At 39.4% G+C, this 21,395-nt stretch overlaps 1 protein-coding gene across 2 annotated transcripts in view; it reads right to left on the reverse strand.

The window, feature by feature from the left end:
* Positions 1-486: 486 nt before the first annotated feature.
* ank3b (ankyrin 3b) overlaps positions 487-21,395 on the reverse strand; it is a 133,256-nt gene continuing 112,347 nt past the window's right edge. Inside the window, exons 37-51 of one of the 2 annotated variants that reach the window (XM_043253621.1) lie at positions 21,129-21,254; positions 20,706-20,828; positions 20,254-20,280; positions 19,596-19,677; positions 12,621-18,419; positions 10,584-10,658; positions 10,133-10,264; positions 9,777-9,920; positions 7,245-7,926; positions 6,919-7,141; positions 5,837-5,923; positions 4,816-4,899; positions 4,552-4,689; positions 3,323-3,405; positions 487-1,758 (exon numbers count right to left, since the gene is read on the reverse strand). In XM_043253621.1, coding sequence (XP_043109556.1) covers positions 3,340-3,405; positions 4,552-4,689; positions 4,816-4,899; positions 5,837-5,923; positions 6,919-7,141; positions 7,245-7,926; positions 9,777-9,920; positions 10,133-10,264; positions 10,584-10,658; positions 12,621-18,419; positions 19,596-19,677; positions 20,254-20,280; positions 20,706-20,828; positions 21,129-21,254 — 7,788 coding nt within the window. In that variant the 3' untranslated portion in view covers positions 487-1,758; positions 3,323-3,339. The remainder of the gene's footprint in view (positions 1,759-3,322; positions 3,406-4,551; positions 4,690-4,815; positions 4,900-5,836; positions 5,924-6,918; positions 7,142-7,244; positions 7,927-9,776; positions 9,921-10,132; positions 10,265-10,583; positions 10,659-12,620; positions 18,420-19,595; positions 19,678-20,253; positions 20,281-20,705; positions 20,829-21,128; positions 21,255-21,395) is intronic. The other variant, XM_043253622.1, reaches the window with a different exon arrangement.

A 21,395-nucleotide genomic window follows, 5' to 3' on the forward strand; every position in this document is an offset into this window, starting at 1 on the left:
AAAAACTGGTCCAAGCCTCAAAATGTTAAAGAAATCTAAATAATCCATCCAAGTCAACAAAGCGCTTTTAAGTGACAAGAGTGTTTTGTATGTACTGGTCGATATTATAAACTTCATATGATAAATTTAATTTAGAATTTAATTCAAAAATAAAAGAAAGCTTGACTGTGCCTAAAGAAACAAATAAAATAAATTCTGTCTTTCAAAAAGACTACTTTTAAGAACCTTCATTTGTTTTAAGACAATTAGAAACTGACAATTCATGGCAATCAATAATGTATTAATTACATTTCTCCAGCTTTGGGAAACCTGCTGTAAAGGAAAAAAATGTGCTTAACTGTAATGAAAATATTGTCACAATCCAACAAATAAATATTGAAAAAAAAATTAAATTCTTAAATTCCTATACTTATTTCTTTCACATTATTTTTTATCGTGAGATGAAAACGTTCCAATGCTTAATACTGAACAGGAAAGAAAACACAGTGAGGGTTTGAACACAATTTATTATAAGCTTAAATAATTAATTTGATCATCCAGTGTATGTTTGTTTTTTTTCCCCATACATATGTTTGTTACCAGATCTATCATCCATGAATGCTCGTGATTTCTCAATGCACCAAAATCAAAGTAAAATTTCCCCCAAAACCACAGCAGCTTTGAAAAGAAGTGATACACTGCTAGAATGATTACAAACGACTGGCTGACAGAAAAAGACTTCTACATCTTAGAGCCAATACACATGAGAACAGTTAAAAGTTCGTCACGCCGGCTGACGCGACGCGTACCGGTGAGCCTTCGGATTGCAGCTGTATCTGTCACTGCATAGAGATCCTGCCGTTGTGATGTGATGGGACACAGTGTATTTTAGTGAAGCTGAACAATAGTGGTGTGATGCAGTCGTCTTTCAAAAACCAAAAAAAAAAAAAACCAAACAAAAAACTGAGCATTAGCAAGGCTGTGAGTGTATACATACAGAACATCATTCCCCCTTCTCTTGTGTGTTATGCTGTTTAGAAAAATCAAAATAAAGTGAATCACATGCATGAAAATATTAGTACTCTGAAGAATTCTTTAAACAGAACTACAGCGGATCCAATGTTCGTACACACTGAAAACCGCGGCAGGTTTGAAAGAAACATCTTTTGTTAAAATCAAGCTGGCTTTTTTTCATTTACAAACATTTTTCTTGCTAATAATTATACAAGTGCATGTGAAGTTACACCGAAGCGTTCCCTTAAAATTGGAATCAGAATTGGTAGTTCATTCCTACACACTTGCCAGTGCATTAACAATATCGTGAGCCACTTTCAAATTTTTACAGTGTAATTTATGTACATCATAAGCTCCAACAGCATTATACACCCCGACATCATGGGTCCGAGAGGAAAAAAAATGTAAGGCGAGTGTAGAAGGTGATTCGAACGAGTCCCTCCTTTTCTGTCAATCTGCAGTATGTTTCGTGGCCTCTTTGGTCACGGAAGTGCTTGGGCTGCCGTCGGAGCGTCTCATATCGGACGCCCCCCGGAACCAGTCGATCGAAACGTCACACCAACAGAGTCCTCTCGACCATTAGCCGTTCCGTGCTATTGACAGAAACAAGTTTTTTTTTCATGCTCATGCGAAATCAAAAGCCATCTGGCGGAAAACCTTTTGTTTTTATGAAAGCTGCAGACACACGATCCTCGTCCCCTGACCTCCTGCGCGCGTTTCCAGTGATCCTCCTCATAGGAAAATGATTTTGAAACACTTTCAGATCTGAAACACAGTGAGACTTAATTTATTCATTTAAAAGCACAGCTTTAGGCTAGAAAATAACAAAATATATTAAAAATCTAATTTTAAACTGGCCACTAATTTTATATATTATTTATTAAAATATGTGCTTTCAACTGATTAATCGCATCTAAAATTAAGGTTTTTCTTGAAAACATATGCGTGTATATTTATTATGTATTTATAAATACAAACAGACATAGATACATACAAAAAAATTTAAGTTTACATATTTATAAATATATTTATATATAACATTAAATATATACACAATATATAAATGTACTGTAAATATTGTGTGTGTATTTAAATATACGTAATAAATATACACAGTACACATGCATATATAATGAAAACAAAAACTTTTATTTTGGATGCGATTAATTGTTTAACAGCACTGTCATGGACTGTGATTAATCAAGTTTAATAAAACATTTAAAATACTAGTATTGATGTAAATGTGTTGAAATAAAGAAATGCATGACAAACTATTTTAGGGAAACATAACTTTTTACACCTCTTCCAGGTATGAGACACTATATTTATTATTATATTCTTGTTTTTATTCAGCCTATATACTGGCAATAAAACTCTCCTCCTCTCCATTCTTATGTTGCCAGGTATACATTCCGAGTATAATACACATTAGTTAAAGGAATAGTCCACCCGAAAATGAAAATTATGGCATATTTTACTGACCCCTAAGTTTATATGAATTTCTTTTTTCAGACAAACACAGTGTTTTTTTTTTTTTAATTTATCCTGGCTCTTCCAAGCTTGGTAATGCCTGTGGATAGCGGCCATCATTTTAAAGTTCTGTAAATTAGATATATCCGCTAACCCGATACACCTTATCACATGTCCTCTGAGGCAGACTGACGGGTTTTTGTAACAAAAATATTTCTAGCTTTTAAATTATAATCTAAATAACTTTTTCTCGCTGACAAAACTTAATCGATCTGCTTCAGAGGACATGTAATAAATAACCTCTTGAAGGCATATAGGTTGGTTTCAGGATGCATATATTTGATTTACAAAATAATGTCTGCTATTCTCAAGCCAAGCGTGGAAGAGCCAGGATATATACACATATACACCTACGATGGCTTGAGGGTCAGTAAAATGATTAATTTGTGCTAAAAAATATTAACACATACTTTTATTTTGATTACATGCGATAACGTTGACAGCACTAATATATATATATAGTTATGTATATATATATAAGTTGTGAAAATCAGTCCGTGATGACTTCAGATGTCATTGTGTACGTTCACAATGCAAAGCCCAAACAACCCTTCAAACATGTTGTTCTGGTCTGGACACAATGGCATGAGATAAAGAACAATTGCATGAACTAATTTGCTGCGTCTGCATGCCATCATGTTTCAACTGTACTGGAAAAAGCGCTGTTACAAAGCACTTTTCTCTGGTGACTATTGTGTTGATGACTATACAACAAAAGCTACCGCCTGATCTGGTAGCTCTGCACTCTTGCTTTGCTTTTTACCCCCTCATTTCCACCGATTTTTGCATAGGGACTTACCAAAAAGAACACAACTGTTACGATTGACCCATTTTCTCTCTTTGTCTTCCTTCCTTCTTTATGCCCTTCCCTCCTTCTCCAGCCTGAAACAACAAAAGCTTGTAGTTAGAGATGACTCTAAATGATCCGTCATACAGCACACAGCATCGACAGAGATATTACTCTCAATGCCCATCCGGCAAATGCTATAAAAAAAAAACGATTAGTGAGAAACCAATTTTCCCTCTCATTTTTTTCAAAAACTTTTTTGTAGTCTCTCCAGCCACATAAGCAACATCACCACTTGTGCAGTCAGTGTCATAGAAGAAATTGCTTTTCTAAATGAATTTAAAGAGATACCTCGCCTAAAAATAAAAATTCTGTCATTAAGTAATCCGTAGATGCATCCTGTTTTGTTGAAAAAGATAATGAATAAAATTAAAGTATTCTCATAGCTTGTCGAACCACTGATGCCACGTGGACATGGACTATTTTAATGATGTCCTTATTATCTTTCTGGCCTTGAATATGTCATTTGCGCTTCCTTTCTATGCAGGGTTAGAAAGCTCTCGGATTTCATCAAAAATATGTTCAGAAGCTGCACAAAAGTTTTAACGGTTTTTGAATGACATGATGATTATTTATAGATTGATTAATTAATAACAGGATTCTCATTTTTGGGTGAACTGTTCCTTTAATTGAATGTTTTTCTCCTGTTACCTACTATTCAAAAAAATAACAGCAAACCAATGCAGATAACATTAGGGCATCTATCTGACATATGAATTATACATTACTGTTTTTTTGTTTGTATTTGTGAGGTAACAAAATAAATCTAGTTTTGTCAAAATAACTTGTCTTATTCTGAGAGTTATGCTCATGGGAAAACAAAACACAAATCATAGAGCTGTAGAATGCAGCCTAAATTAAATCAGGATAGTTGCATGTGGATGGACTCCAGTTGTAACAGTTTAACACATTTAAGCTTTTTCACCCCACATATTTTTTTAATTTTCTTTGTGTTCTAAATGTTTTCTGTTCTGTGTTTTTTGTTCTGTTTCAAAAGCATGCGGCCACACATCAGTCAGCATCAACAGAATATTTTTCGCTCACTTTTGCATTAAAAAAGCCACTTCAAGCTAAAATCAAGAAACTCGGGTTAGAATTCAGATACTGTATGCTGTTCTTAAATGTTCTGCACACTGCAGGCCCGCACTAGTACTAGCATCAGCACCGCACACAAATCCAACCTCAGTGTGCTCTCTGTGGGGCCCGGGGCCCCCTTGTTCATCTTGCTCGGCCCTATTGGCCTGCCGGGAACGCTTCCCACGCTTTCTCCTGCCTTTCTCCTCCACACCAGCTGTGCGACGCACCACTTTCCGGATGACCTAAGAAAAGGGGGTAAAGTCATGTCTCATGGTACTGGTTTAAACCTACACCGAGCATAGGGGCAAGGAAAAGACGTAGTGAAATGAGGAGACTGTGACGCTGCTAGGGATGGGCATGGACATTACTTTTCTGGTGACCATGTTTCCATCTTCATCTGTGTACTGCTCCTCTGTCACAGTCTCAACAGGGATGTTTCTGGCCTGATCACCCTACAAAGGTGGGATGCACAATAAAACAGCAGATCTTATACTTTGTTTTAAAGTTAAGATCACACGCACACACACACACACACTCTCCATAGGCGGAATGTTTTTTGTTTTTACTGTGCAAACTGTAATTTCTATGGCCCTACAAAAAACGTACACCTAAATTGACCCCTTACCAGAAACTTTATTCTTTTTTACTTTCTTCAAAAGCATCATGATTTATGAGCATTTTGAAAACTACTTGTAATACCTAGGTCATACCCATGTCACTATACAAATTTGTGTCTTAGTTTGTGTCCACAAAAATGCACGCGCACACACAAACACAATCTGTGAGTAACATGTAATTCCATTAAATTTGGCCAAAAAACTAAACTATTGAAAGCTTTCATCAGATGTGTTTGGTTTGAGACAAGACATGCTGATGACAATGGCTGAATGCATTTAGCCCTAAAAAACAACATACAAATTAAATGTTAAATCCAACACTGCAAGCGAAAAAAGCAGAAACTGAGCATCTTATACATCTTTTAAATGACATGCTAAAACCATAACTCTTTAAATGAATCCATTAATTATTGAATTTTGATTTATAATAATATACAGTCAATGTTTTTAAAATTTGTTCAATCAAAACCAAATCTTTTAAATCAAGATGCACAAAATTAGGTTTCATTATGTAGCAAAAATAAATGTTAACATTAAATATTAGTAATGATCCTAACCTTACCGAGCAACTTTATTAATCAACAACAGGGGAAGCAGAAAAAATAGCAGAGAATAAAATTAAAACATAAAAAAGAAACACTCCAAAAATCACTGCAGCGTCTTCATGAAAAGTGTCAGTGTGCTAATCACTTCATCCCCTCCTAGCACACACTAAAGGCACACGCAAGGACTTAGCACACAAACTGGCCCAAATGAGTACCACTCATAGTACCTTCAGAATCACTCTCCGCCGATACACTCTGGTGGTGACAGTTTCTTCCCCATCAGAACTGGATTCATTATCTCTACGAGCTTCCTGCTAGAGTCAGGTCAGCACATAACAGCAGTGCATGAGCCATCATACTCGCATGCAAGGCTTCAGACCTTCAACAAATTTTCTATAAGTCACAAATCTTCAATGTGCTCAAAAATGATTGAATTGATAATGAGTATTTCTTTCAAAAAAAAGTAAGATAGCTATAGAAAAAAATTGCATTCTTCATTTGTCGAGGTTTACGAAATGCATTTGAAGCAAAATCAAGTACTTATAATTGAATACAATACAATGACTTTTTTTTCTCTTGCACCAAACCACTCTTTTGTTTCAATTCCCATCATTCATTGCACTGATGACACACACCTGACTGCACTCATCACACACTCACCTGCATTCAATCGCTCACACACCTTAAATAACAATTTCTCTCTCTGTTCCACGCCATGTATTGTCTGAATTTATCGCTCTCAGTAGCACTTTACAGAGCCCTTCTCAGTGCCTAGCTTTAGCCTTAGTCTAAGTGTTGTTGTGTTTCCTGATTTCTGCACACTTATCTTGGATTTATTCTTTACCTTACTGTTTTGGATTGTTTTTGCCCCCTCATTTGCACTTTTGCTTGTGTCTCTGGATTACCCCTTTCATCTAGCCCCCTAGATTCTGTTCGCTGTCATCTGACTCAAGCCCGGTTTGGATTATTCTCTTGTCTCGCCTTCACTATACCTGTTCAGCGACGTTTTTTACCCTGCCTGTGTTTTGACTGTGTTTAATAATTAAAGTCTGCATATGGATCCGAACACCTTATGTCTCGTCAGCCCCGTTACAACTATAGAGCAAAACTTACAGTACAAAAGGAATTTCTACAAAAGGAAGACCCCAAAAGAAATGGTTAGACTCTTTATGCAGTGAACTCAGTTCTGAACATGAGTGAAGAGAGAGAAACCCTAAGTCATGTGAGCACATGCTTGGTTAAAAACTTTTTTAGAAAATCTACAAGGCATTGATGTCAATTTTTTACGCTCTCTCAAAGAACATTTTACCTGGACTTTAGCCTCGGAAATGTCTTCCCCCCTGTTGTTTGGTCCTCTGTCCTCTAGGGCCTCACTGCTTACTTCTTGAGCAGAGTCTTTTCTAGCTTTGCCCTTTGGTTTACTGGAAGACTCACTGGCGTCTGATGACAAGCGAGCTTGGGCTTGGAGCTCTGGATGTTCCCCATTTTGCCTCTCAGTTTTCACTCCAGGTGTTGATGACATTAGTTCTTGGCTGTGGAGGCAGCGGAGTTTGAAATATATGAGTTGATTGATACCTAACCTGCTGAGCTTGTGGAAAAGGAATGCAGTTTGTTGGTAGAGGTCATTGTTCTTACCTGAACTCTCTCTGCCCTTGTGTTTCAGTACTCAGTCCCTGGCCCGAAGTTGCTGTCTTCCCATTTGTACCGGAAGTCTCACTCTGCAGACCTGAAACTGAAGACATGTCTTTGTCTGCCAGCTGAACTTGAGAGAGGATCGCTTGTAACCTCTCCTCTGTCATCTCCTCATCCTCTGAGCCTTCCTCCAACTTAATGTTCTCTAAGAGAGACTTTATCTTCTCTTGGGTCATCTCTTCATCTTCTTCATCAAACCCAGACTTGCCACTGTCTCCCGGAGCTTTACTAGCTGAGACACAAACGGGAAGCTTAGGTTGGACTTCCTTCTGCTCTTTTACTGGATTGTTTGGGAAGACTTCTGCTTCTTTTGGGGTTCCCTCACTCTCACGTTGTTTGTTGGTGGCGGCTGATTCTTTGCCGACATCAAAATCATCTTCAGCAGAACCATCCTCCTGGCCAACATACTCTCGGCCTCCAATAGAAGTGTCCTCCGCCATGACGGTAGGTGGCTTGGTATCTGCAGACACTGGGCCACTAGTGTTTGGCAAGGACAGTTCACTGGGTCTAACAGGGGTGCTAGAGGGGAACTTTAGGCTAAAGAAATCATCTTGGCGCAGAGGGGTAGGGGGCTCATAGGTCAGCTCTGAGGGACTCTTGAGCTCCAGCTCAATGTTGTGGTAACCTGAGTGATACAACACAGTGAGATGGAGGCGAACACCACTTGTGCACAATGCAACAGATGTTATGACAGAGGCCTTTGAAAATGTCAAGGTTCATGTTGATGTTAAGGTGGCATTTTTGAATTTCTAAATTCTAACTTGATGGCTTTAAAAGAATATTCTGGGTTATTTGCAGAAGTCCCACCTTAAAAATTATATAACTTTGCAACTCCCAAAACAAACATTTTCATAGAATTGAAGTGCTTTAGCAAAAATACATGCCTTGTAGTTTAGCTTTAAAACCTTCTGCCACACTTGCTCCATCATCACAGACTCACATTTTTGAGTGAAATGGGATTTGTGTACTCAAAAGGATACCACAGATGATCATTTACAGGTAAGCTAACCCAGAATACTCCATTACAAATATACCATTAAGGTAAGCAACATATAGTGTAATTAGTATAGTTACAGTATCTGATAGTGTAGTTCACCATGTAATTTTCAAAGGCAGATAATTACAACACTAAATATAAAGTTCAGGAACAGTGGGGTCTTGACGTAAATAGAGGAAGATGGATGATGATGATGAGGAGGAGGAGGAGGAGAAGGTCTGTTTGGTCAACACTTTAAGGTTAGGAGATACAAAGGTATTAGATGAAGTAGGGGCAGTGAAAACTGTCACGGACACCAGGTTACAGAAAAATGGAGCAAGACAAGATATTGCGTTAAAAACATGATATATCAGGATGATGTAGCTATATGAAGATAATAATGCAGTGTTAACAAGAGTGAGTTACCATAGCATGAGAGAAGAGTTGTAGAAAGAGCTAGCACTAATTTACCCCACCAAAGAGAGAGAGCAACTACACTAAACAGTGCTGTGCTTTGAAATGGGACAAAAGTGTTGCTATGAAAGAAGTTTGTAGGCAGTGGAGAAGCAGCAGGTCTGGATTTGAAGCAGAAGCACTCTATCAGGAAGGTTCAGAGGATTCTGGGATACTGGAGGATCAGGCAGCTTGACAGCAAGCAGACATTCCATAGTAGCCAGAGCCATGCTATTGAAATTGCTTCCAAATTACTGATTTACTGTTAGCACTACACAGAGAGAAACATGCTGTAAAAGCAGGTTGAATACTATTATGTTTTCATGTATGTTTAACATTTCATAAAAAATCAGAAGAGAAAACAGAGCACTAATGCCATTGCTAGTAACTACAGTAGTTGGTATACTTTGGAGAGGAAACTTTGTATACATATAAACATAATATTTGTCTTATCTTATTTGTCTTATGAACCAAATCGTAAACCCATCAGATCCAGTAAACAAATAGAATATAATGCCTTAACAGATATTTCAGAAGATCCCAACAGTGAGAACTCATTTTAGTGGCCGATAATGGCTATTCTGGAAATTGGCAATTCATTTAAATTTTTCTTAAATCATCAGTTGATGACATGAAATATGAAAATTTGTTAAACTTATAGATTTCAACTGTTGCTCTGTATAAATGTACTGTAATTTCCACTACTATTCAGATGGGGTTAAGTTTTGATTCAGAATTGGCTTAAGTCATATACTATATAGATGCATGCTTTAATGCTTTCATACATACATACAATCATAATAATTCAATATTTATGATCACACTGATCCCTGACTGGTCCAACACCAGGCTGGGAAACAGCAGTGTTGAAAACTGGCCAACCTAACTGATTGGAAAAGATTGAGATTTAAACTTAAACTTGAGTTTAAGTTTATACTTGGTTTGAATTTAGAGCAATAAGTGTTTTGCCATGATGGTTCTATGAATCTACAGATTTGTGAGAGACATAGAAAAGTAGAGTTCAGGTAGATGGGGCTAAACTTTACCATCAGCCTGCTCCTGGGAAACTGCGCTATCATCTGCAAAACATCTTGTGCCTGAAATGTTACCATAGTCAAATATCGGCCCTTCCAGCAATGTCACAATATCCAGCCGATTGATCTTAGTCAGGATTGCAGTTAAGGCATCCGCTAAAAACAAAAAAAAAGAAAAGAAAAGGTTGTCATGGTTTTATTTGCTATGTATTTGCTAAACAAAAAATTATTCCTATAACTTACAGAAGCAGAATACAGAATACTTACAGATACAGAAGCCTGTCCCTAAAACCAAACCCCACCCACCTTTCTCCTTTCCGTATGATTTACCCTTATTCAGAAAAGATGTAGTGAATAGGCACACTTACTTGTAGCGTTTTTACCATCACGGCTAACCCATTTCTTTAATAGCATGAAACTCTGAGCTGTCAATGAGTTGGGGTTTTCCACACGGATCTGATTTATCTCATCAACCGAAAATTCCATTTCCCTGGCCAGCTCTGCAACACATTAAAAATAGATTAACGACTCCTCTGTCTTTACCACTCCCCCGTACACATGTGCGCAGTACTGCAGTGACTGCAGATGGCACACCCTGCTCATCACAGTAGCGCCGATGCTTTGAGAAACAATAACAATTGAAGCAAAACAGTATGTGCACAACAAAAGTAATGCAAAAAAAGTAGCATTTATGGGTAAAAATGTGACACATTACTGTTACAGATTACATAATTACAGAGATATAAACATGTAGGGTATATTTGTGCTAAGGTGTAATGCAATATGCAACTTTGTCCTCTAGGTGGTGTCATTTCTTACCAGTCCAACTTAGGCCAAGATGATCAGCAACAATAGCCATGCGTACATCTGTTCTTTCACAGGGGCTCTGAGGGCCTGAGAGCAGAAGACGAAAAGTCACGAAAATCTTTAAAAACATGACATTCAGAGAAGTTAGAAAAGTAATAAATCAAACCCTTTTCTGATCAAGCCAAGGTAATTCAAAGTTTAGGGGATATTTTTGCATTTTATCCATGACAAAACCAGTCCATATCCAAATAACTGATGAGGGGAGATTGATCAGAAAAGAGTTGCAAAAATATTTTGATATGGTCAGTTAACTTGTTAGTGGTTAGAGATTAGATTTGTAAATTATGCATCTAATCAATCTAATTGGACATGTTTAAACCCTCTGACTGTATGCTCTTACCAGAAACACAACAAATAAATCACAAAAACGACACGATTCAAATGTCTCTACTTCTACAGCAGAAGTTCAAATGTGAATTCACAGTATCAAATGAAACTAAACATGCGGCATCTTTGGTGCTGTGCTAGGACTGTGTGTCTGCGTGGGCTCACGAGATCGACAGGCTTCCTTAGCACCTTACACAAAACTAGGAACCAATAAAAACGGCCAGCAACCCACTCACACTGGCATGCTACAGTAAAACTGACTATCCATAGAGAGAGATCTGAAAACAGGTTTAGAGACCAGCACACAAGTACACAAAGAGAGAGAAAATGACAAATGACAAAGATGACATCTACAGTCAGGTCACACCACAGGCAATCACAACGGCTCATGCAACTAAGATCATACAAGTGTAAAGTTTTACAAACTAGGCTTGATCTCCACGCCGGTGGCCACTTGAGGCCCAGCACCCTGACTGCCTTCACCTCCATCAGTCCTCCTACTCCTTCTCCTCCTGTCTCTGCCGGACTGCTCAACCTGTGATCTCACGTCTCTAGCAGACCTGGATGTACTGGAGGGTTGCGACGCTTCTGATAAAGATGTGTTCCTTGATGTGCTGCTTTCTTCATCCTTATCATATGCCTGCATCTTTTTCTCTTCACTGGAATGGCAGTCCAAAAGCTTTACTGCACTATTAGGTTTTGAACAACTGGACCTTTTGCCAACCTCACATAAGGGCTCCTGTTCACATTTACTACCTGATCTACTCACTAGACTGGGTTTTGATCTTTTGTTGGTAATTATCATTTTGGTTGGTTGCACTTTACCTTTCTGTTTGGCTATTGTGGTCCTACATTTCCCAATTGGTGAGGAACTAACATTTTTGAACCTCATCATTGGGATTCTAGATCTAGGCTTCACATCTGAAAATGGATCTAATCGATTCCTGGATACTGGTCTAATCTTCTGAACTGGTCTTGAAGATATTAGATCTTTTTTACAAGCCAGTGGTAGATGAGGTGCTCTCACTGGCAACCTAGACTTTGCTGGCTTTCTCGTAATGTCTTTGCATTTGGAGATTACACCATCCCTGAAAGTACCAGTGTCCTTTCTGACTGTATCTTCACATGGGTTTATTACTTGTAATGAGCAAAGATCAGATATTAACAGCTGTTCGGTTTGTATGCTGCTTTGTAGCAAGCAGCGTGTTCCAGCATTTAAGGCCTCAAGATTAGCATTATTACTGCAGTTTCTGGAATTACTGGAAGTTTTCTGGAGGTATGTTTGTGGCTCTGTCCTCGATGAGTCTGTCCTCTGATTGTACTTGCTTGTTCTATAGGTGTCTGGTCCTACTTGATGTGCAGTCTCTGGTGTTTGACCTTGAGAACTATCCCAGTCTACACAAACAAAATCTCTCCTCTCAGTGTTGGAAGATTTGAGTCCTACCTTAAAAGACGAACATAAAGAACTGACTTCTGAATAAGGGGGAGGCTCCATGTCATGAGATGTGTCAGAGTGCTCAGTGCATATCTGAATGATATTGTATGATATAACCGTGTTGTCTTCCATTTTAACTTGTGCTCTTTCAACTATCTGTGGATTTGAAGTGCCTACATTTGGTTTTCTGACCCCATCCCCTATCCTCCCTCCTAATGTATGCTCACCGATCTGAAAAAATTGCAGCCTCTCTTCAACAAAATCCCGCTTGCTCATGTCAATCGCACCACTGCGGGTCATCTCAAACATCTTCCCTTCGTGGAAGGGGAAAGGGTTTGGCTCGCTAGTTGGTGTGCTTTCATCAGTTGGGGTTCTTGCAGGAGTTGTGTCAGGGGTTGTTGCTGTAGACTTGTCATCTACTGCTAGCCCAAATGGCTTTGGCTCATCATCTTTAATTCTAGCATCCACAACTTCATCTTCTCCTCCTTTGCTTGACCAAGGATCAAAGCCTTTTGTTGCAACAGTTTTAAAAGGAGTATTAAACTCCTCATCTAGTTTGTAACTAAAGTAAGTGTCTGACAATCCTTGATCAGATTGTTTCTCATCCTTTTCACTGTCCTTTCCATTTCTTTTGACTGAGGGATCAGTCTTAGCTTTGGTCTTTTTGTAATCCTCAGCTGGTGATTCTTCATGAATTACTTCAAGTTTACTTTGACAACGATCACTTGGTCTAGACATATTATCTGATGCCCAAAGATCCTTTCTGTTTTCATTGGGAAATCCAAATGGTTTGGCGATGGGTTCACTTAAGCCGTCATCCTCATCTTGAAGTTCATATCCATCAAGAGAGTCAATCTCAGTGGCATCAGTGTCATGAGAGAACTCTGCAGTTGTCGCTATTGAGCAATCTGTGATGGACTGATCATTGCCATTTTGTTCATAATCATAATCTTCTGCTTTTCCGTTACCATTTGTCCCTTGTTCTTTATCATTCCCATTCTTGTCAGGAGTTTTGGATGGGCTTTTCTTCAAATCTTTGTCCTCATCAATCTTAAAGGTATATTTCTTGATCGGAATAGGTTTAAAGATAGATTCCTCCTCCTCACTTGAATCACTATCATTAGCTCCTGGGGGCACAGGAGATGGAGGCTGGACTCTTATTATAGGTTCGGCAAGAAGATGTTTATCATGCTCCTCTTGGAGATTTACTTCCATCAATTCAGTCTCAGCCTCTGAGGAAGGAGTCGACCCTTTTTTCTCAGGCTGTGAGGAATCAGAATCCAAGGGTGGTGGAGGAGGGAACTCTATATATGCAACTCTTTTGTCTTTTGTCTCCTGGCCAGTTTCATGCTTATTGTTGGCTTCTTTTTCTGGTCCAGATTCTTTTAAATGAATAGCTCTGTCTTGTTCACTATCTTCAGACTCCTCTGAAACCTCAGCTATTGGGCTTGCAATACCTGGCATAAATGCAACAAATGGATCAGGGGTTCTCGAGGTGAGATCATAGCTGACTTCTTCTGAGCTTGGTGTTTCTGGAGTCATAGGACTTTTGCCAGAGCTATCGATAAAGGAGAACTGTTCTAAAGTGTCATCATCTGGGCTGCCTTGAGGAGATGTGGGCTGTTTCTGTTTAACTGCATAAATTGTTCGACTTTCTGAGCTAACCATCTTTTTGAATGTTCCATTGGTTCCTCCTCCTCCTCCCATATCTTTGTCAGACTGTTTCCCTACTTGAACACTTACATAGACTGGTAAAGTTTTAAGCCCTTTGAAACTTTCTCTTGTTGTAATAGTGGATATTTTTTCAACCGAACTACTGTCACTTAGACCACTTGTTGTTCTACTTTCAGTAGAGACTTCTTCAGACCTCTTTGTTGTGGTTTCCTCTCTCTGTAACTCTGAACGGCCCTGAACTCTCGGTTTAGACAGGGTAGTTATGTGCGATGGGCTCTTTTCAGATATTTTAGTTAATGTGTCTTGATTTGCCTTCTTTGACTGATTATTGTCTGGGGAACCAGGTGATGTTCTCACAGGAATATGAGATTCTGCCTTTTTCTTAAGGGTCTTTATCTGAAAGTCATTCCTATTTATATTGTTATCCTTAGACAAAGTGTCACTCTTTAGATACTGCTGCTCTTTAATATCATTAAGTGTACTATGCCTGTCTGCAATATTTCCATCCTTCAAATCTTGAGAGTCAACTTTATTAAAGCTCTCCTGAGTTTTATAAAACTGTCGATCTTTCATTTTCTCAAAATGTGAGGCTCTTTTAACAGTATCTGACGTGTTAAATTTTTCACATTTTTCACCCGACTGCTTTGAGACAATAGTACTACTGCTACTGTGAGGGGTTACTTTAGTTTTATCAGTTTCTGTTAGTTTTTTATGAGGTGGGTGTCCTTCATCTGTGGAGTCAGCTTTCGAGGGTTTTGAACCAGTATAAAACTGATACACTGGCAATTTACTTTCTGGTAATTTTTTAACTGGTTGTTTTGACTGTGTTAGAGGCAAATTCTGATCCTGTTTCTGTGCTTCTATTTCAAACTTTTGTCGAACAGAACTCACTCTATAAGTCTTAACTGGGACTGGGGGGCCTGTATCACCTGACTTTGCCTGCTTAGGATCTTCGTGCTGTTTTGGCTTGTCCTCACTGAACTGTGACAGCATATGCCTCTCGGGACTGTTTGGCAGACTTGCACTTTTCTTTTCGCTTGTGCTGCCAAACATCTTCTGTCTGCCTTTGTCCCATTCCTCAGCTGCAGTCTTTTGCTTTTTCTCAGGGCTGCTGCATGTTGAGCTTGGCCCTGAACGTGTCTCTCGTGATAATCTGGTTGGTTTCTTTTTCTCGGGGGACTTGAGCTCATCATTTAACTTTTCAGTTTTGTCCCTAAAAAACTGTGAAACCTCACTCAGTTTCTCCTCTGCCTCCTTAATGGTCCGATCTACTCTATCTTCATATATGAGTTTCTCTCTGTTCCTGTCCTGCCTGTCCTGAGTAAATCTCATCCACACTGCATGTTTAGGGCTACCGGGTTCTGTGGTATAATGCAATACTGTAACTTTGTCATATTGCTCATCTTGTGGGGGATATTTACCTGATTTGTCTGATGCATCCCTTGCTGACTTTAATTTGGACTCCTTCCTGGGGCCAGCTACTTTTTCTCCATATACGCTTTCTGCCCCATGTACCTCAGTGGCTATGCTATGTGCCTGGTCTGCCACTGAGTCCTCAGTATCAGAATGTGATATGTCTAATTTTTCTGAGAGCAACATTTTCTCAGCAAACCTGTATGACTCCCCTCTCAACTCAGATAACTCGTCATCATGATACTCAATAGAATGCTGGCTTAGAAGTTTTAAAGCTTTATATGATTCATCTGCAATAAGCTGAGCTGAACTGGGACGAGACTCTTCCTCTTGAGAAACAGGTGTATTGACTCTGGATGCGTCTAAGAAGGATGGCAGTGATTCTTCAGCAGTAAGTTCCTCCTCATCTTGAAGAACCTCATAATCACCATCAACCCTTTCAACAAGCTCCTTGAGACCTCGGTCACTCCTGCATATAAACTCTGGATGCTTTTTGGTCTCTCTGATTATAACTTCTGTTGGGTCAGATGTGTTGCCCTTTTCTATGTGCACCTCAATTATTCTCTCAACTTTGGGTTTTTTATCCTTTTCGAGGAACCGTGGCGACAATTCATCTCCTTTAATGCCATCTTGGCCAGCTTTATGCTCAAATAAACCAGCAAATTCTTTGGAAGGGTCTCTTCCAGACTGAAAAGCTTTCATTATGTCTCGGACTGACATTGTTTCTTCAGCATCTTTCAGTTGAGGTTTGTGGTAGACCATTCGAGTTGTAGTGGTGATATGAGTTTCTTCTTTGACGCAGGCCAGTTCCTCAGAGCTGGCTTTCATCTGCAAGGCTTTTACCTTATCTTTGATCGAGCTAACTGCTGGCTCAGGCTCAACCGGAGGCTTCAAAGCTGCTGCCTCATCCATTAGTGGCTCACAGACCTCCTCAGGATGTTCGTAGCTCCTAATGACGTGAACAACCTCAGTTCTGGTTTCTGTTATGACAGGGGGAATAGGCACGTCTGTGAAGGGGGGTTTGGGCCCTGTGCTCTCTGCACTTTGAGGAGCTGATGGGGTCTTTTCACTTCTGGTTTCAAAACCGCTATCTGAGAGAGGACTCTTATCTTGTTCATGGGAAAAGTCATCAGGAGATTCCAGGATAGCATCTGTGCCACTATAAGATTCCGCTAACTTACTCAAGTCTTTCTCTGAGGGAGAGGTCCGCATACCTGTGGGTGGCATTTTGAGCTTGTGCTCTGGTTTCATAGTACGCTTTTGTTTTTCCTCCCCTTCCTTCTTTATTTCATCATACCTGCTCTTTACATCAGCTATTTTTGAAAGGGAACTGGCACCAAGATCATTCATTAAGTAATCAACCACTTTAGCAAAATTAAGATCTTTGTCTGGCACTGACTGTGGCCCGACAGGAAGGGTTGGTTCAAATGTTGGCAGGGAACGCAGGGTACTCTGTCGTGCCTCCTCAATTTCATCTTTAGAGAACTCTTCCCATTCATCTTCTGAGGCCCTGTCTTTACTTGAGTTTTTGGCTTCACTCAGGACATCTTTGGTGAGAATTTCACTAACTTTGACAAGGTCCTCCTTAACTTTCTCAACCAAACTGAAAGGTTCTTCATCCTCTATTCTGGGCTCTTTAGAAACATGCGAGTGAAAGCTTTTGGCTGCGGCTGACGTGTCAGTTTGTAAGATTGCAGTCATTCTTATCAGATCTTCCTTCATATCTGCCACATCCATAAGAATCTCTTGACTTGACGTCAGTGTGGGTGCGGCAGCAGCTTTGAGGACTGTTGGAGAAATAAAAAGCGAGGGCTTTGAGGGTTTAATTCGAGATGTTGAGGGCTGTGCTTGGGTGTGTGTCTGAGGCGTGATTGTTATTTTGTCAGAGAGTTTCTTCGCCTGGGGTTCAGGGAGCACATTGACCACGGAAAATACTGGAACGGACATGGAAATGGATGATATTGATGTGGTGGTAGTGGCTGGTGATCTAAGGGTATCGTAAACAGAACTTGGTAAATTTGTTCTTAAAGGTGAAGATACAGATTTTAGAGCATTATAATTTGACGCTGAGCCAGCAGTAAGTGTTTTCTCAGCTTCACTGAAGGCTGCACCAACACTAGCCGTAGCTGCTTGCGTCGTGGCCTGTATCCGTTCATGTAAGCTGTAAGCCCCTCCTGTAAACAGACGAGAAGATGCAGAGGAGGATGAGGGGTATTTTATCGGTGAAATGGATCCGTTTAACAGGACTGTTTCATTACTGGATATTGTAGGCTTAGCTGATGAAGAAAGCGATGACAGAATTGTACCCCTAGCTGCATCTGTGGTTGTTTTAATAGAGGACAAGCTTGTTATGTTTCGAGAGGGAGAGGAGGCTGCTATGCTTGTGGGGGCCAGGGTAGATTTAAATGATAAAGATGTGTATGTATTCGCGGTTGACTTTATAGAATCTGATTGAGTCACTGTGGTGAAAGTTCTGTCTAGCATGGATCCAGGTGATGAAATCAAGTTAGATCTTGAGGACAATGAAGCAGCGAGCCCCTTAATGGACACTGGATCTGTGCCAGTTTTACCTGGCGAAGACAGGAGACTGGAAGAAATTTGGTTTTGGGGTTGTTGAACCACAGTCTTTATTGGAGATGACATAGATCTGTATGTTCTAATGGGTGATGCTACATCGCTAACTGATTTTGCAGGAGAAGCATTCGATGTTCCTAGGGTGGACTTGATTGGAGAAGCAGAGGAAATGGACCACACAGACTTTAGTGGCGAAGCAGATGGCGTGTTGGAAGGTGAACTGGAGAGGGAACCCAGTCCACATTTTGTTTGCCCAGGGACGGTAATAGGAGCAGTCGACCATGCCTGGTAAGATCTTGTTGAAAAGACAGGTTTGTGAGCGTAACCAGCAGGCAGTGTTCTTGTTGTACTTCGTTCAACTGTTTCTTTAAACGGACAAATGAAAATCCAACATAAAGTCAACAAAAAATGGTGGAAAAACAGAGAGACCAGAAGGAAAAAATTGGTCAGTGGTGATTGTCTTATAAGGAGTAGAGCAGCAGTTTTATGATGTGAAATGGAACTGAAGATGAGGATGATGCCAAAATAAAGACGATCCAAAGAGATTCATGGCCCACAAAGGGTTCACGAAACAAAAATGAACAAAGCGCACACACAAAAGTATGACAAAAATCATGAACCACAAAACATAAAATGGCAAGACAAATGCACAGGACCAGAGTAAAACAATTTCACTTTTGACTTTTGATGTGCTAAATTTTCCTGTGACTGTCTACCTTCATTTGCTACAGTGCCTTTTATCTGTTTGGTTTCGAAAAAAAATACAGATCCTTCCCAAATTTATGTATTTTGACAAAACAGAAGACTCCAAAACAAAAAGCATCCTTGTTCCTATGCTAGAGCAAAACATATTATGACAAATGCAGGCTAAATAACTACAATTTTAATAATATCATAATATCGCTCACATCATGCAGATCTGAGTAACCTTAGTGACAGGCAATTCAGTGCAAACTGTGAAAGCACCCGAGAGAATCTACCTGTGAGTCTTCATGCATTTCCTTCAAAAATGCATTAAATAATTATGCACAATCACAAAGCCAAAAGGAGCAAGACTGGTTGTAAACAGGAATTTAAAAAAAACCTTTGATGCCATAGTGCAGCGGTTTTCAGACCTGTCCTGGATGCACATACATAATGTGCATCCAGGACAGGTTTGAAAACCACTGCAATAGTGCATAAAGTTTTGCAAGTCACTCAAAGTAAAATGTTATGAAAGTTACAAAATATTATTCTTGCTAGTGTGGGTAAAAATGAACTAATAGAGTAAATAACATCTCATAAGCACAGGGCAAGCACGGCACACCAACTGAAATACCAAACTTTACATGCAAACTAAACTTTACAAAAAACAAAAACAAAGAAAAAAAACAAGCATGTGGACTCTGTTCATGTATGGTAAGAATGTGCAGATAAAACAATGTTTATGCCAGTTAATATATCATAGATGGTCACAGTAAGTAACATGTTAGCTTTAATCACTCCCAAGAATTTGGTTCTCAATATAATACTTCATATATTAGTGAAAACATCACACTCACTCGTTCCAGGCTCGGTCAGATAGCTGTAGCGCTTACGTAAGGCTAGAGATGCAAAGGTATGACGTCGTTCTGGCTTTTCAGTCTGTAACAACAACAAAAAGAATCCTATCAGTTTTCTCATAATCAAACCCTGCTTAAAGTTTAAGTAACTCTCTTACTGTTCTTTCCTTTTAAAAAAGCATTATGACTATAATATTGGAACACTGATTTGGAAGGTTTTTATCATTTTCTTTATATTACTGTACTTTACATCGGGTTGGCCTATATAGTCCCTTTTCACATGAAAGGAAATCAATGCTACATTGATTTCCTTTAATTCATTCTAAAGGCCATGAAACAAAAAGAATAACTACGATCAACTGGGTCAGTGAGATCCTAGACGCAGATTACCAGTACTTTATTACGCAATGTAAAAAATATTAGTTTTTAATAATTACAATCTAGTTTGATATGCTTTATTATGTGAGTCTTGACAGTGTTGGGAAAAGTACTTGGTGCATGGATGAGTAAAAAAACAAAATCAGCTCGCAGAAAATTGCAGCAGCATGCAGTATATGTACCATATGTGTACCCAAGTTAAAGCCGTCTTAAACGAACAAATAATCCAGAGCTAAAGCAACTAGCACACCACATGGAAATGAGGGGACAGCACTATTACCTCTTCCTCAGGATCTGAATCCACATCCTTTTGGTTCCCAAGATGCATTGCAGAAACAGAGGGGATAACGTAATGAAGAGCAGGGGGAAAGAAACATCAGGATGTGAAAAAGGCGATTGAGAGCACACCAAGTAAAAAGTAACCGCAAAGCCACAGTGACGGAAAACAAAGGGGTAAAAATTAAAAAGAAAAACAAAGCACAGAGCCGCAACCACAGAAGCTGTTGAAATAAGCACAAGCCTGTGCACCTTCAGCCAAAGCGAGATCCAAATCAAAAGTGTGATTTGGGTCAGCCACAACAACAAACAACTTGAAAAAAGCTTGAAACAGATAAAAGACACACTCAGGCAGTTTGAGCCAGGTTTGACCCTTAATGACTAGGAACACTGCTCTATCTTTCCTGAGTATGAAGATGGCATGATATGACGCAGATGATCAGAGTTCAGCCTTACCTTCTTGAGTCCTGGCAGTGTGATGTTTAAATTACAGATAGCAGTCTGAGTGAGACCCTTGGAAGTTTTGGCCTCTCTGAGGAAGGACAAGCGGCCACATGGCTCTTGGCTGCTGTCTCTAACCTGCAGATGACAAACAAATGTTACTACTAACGGATTAGATCTTAGGTCTGACATGCCCAGAGTCTGCTGGATAGTAGTTTGTAGAGAAGCAGCCTATCTGATGAAACAAGTGCACGCTTTCAGCTGGAAAATACACAAGAATGCTAAAGCGAAAAATCACAACATGCAGAGAGCTAGGTGTTTCTCATTGTCATCTCGGGGGTCTAACAGAAGTGTATGCTAATGTTTGATAACTAGACAATTTGGCAGGCAGAATGTATTACTAATGTGTGTAAAACGCTGGGAACAAAAAAGATCTACCTTCACACAGAACGGCAGTCTGTTTTCTTTGAAAGAATAGAAGTTAAAAACCAGCTGCTGTCCGGCTTTGGTCAGAGGGGCCAAATTGCCGTAGCAGTCCACATAGATAGGCTTCCCTTCCAGCACCTTTAAAACAGACAGCCATGTCATGCAAACTGCATTTTATAAAAATGTTAATGTGCAAAGTACTGTCTCACAAAATATATAATTAAAACGGCATGTTATACAGTACATCAGAATCTAGTGACAATAGCAACATTTAAAAAT

The sequence above is a fragment of the Puntigrus tetrazona genome, chromosome 12 (genome assembly GCF_018831695.1).
Source record: "Puntigrus tetrazona isolate hp1 chromosome 12, ASM1883169v1, whole genome shotgun sequence".
NCBI classification, from domain to species: domain Eukaryota; kingdom Metazoa; phylum Chordata; class Actinopteri; order Cypriniformes; family Cyprinidae; genus Puntigrus; species Puntigrus tetrazona.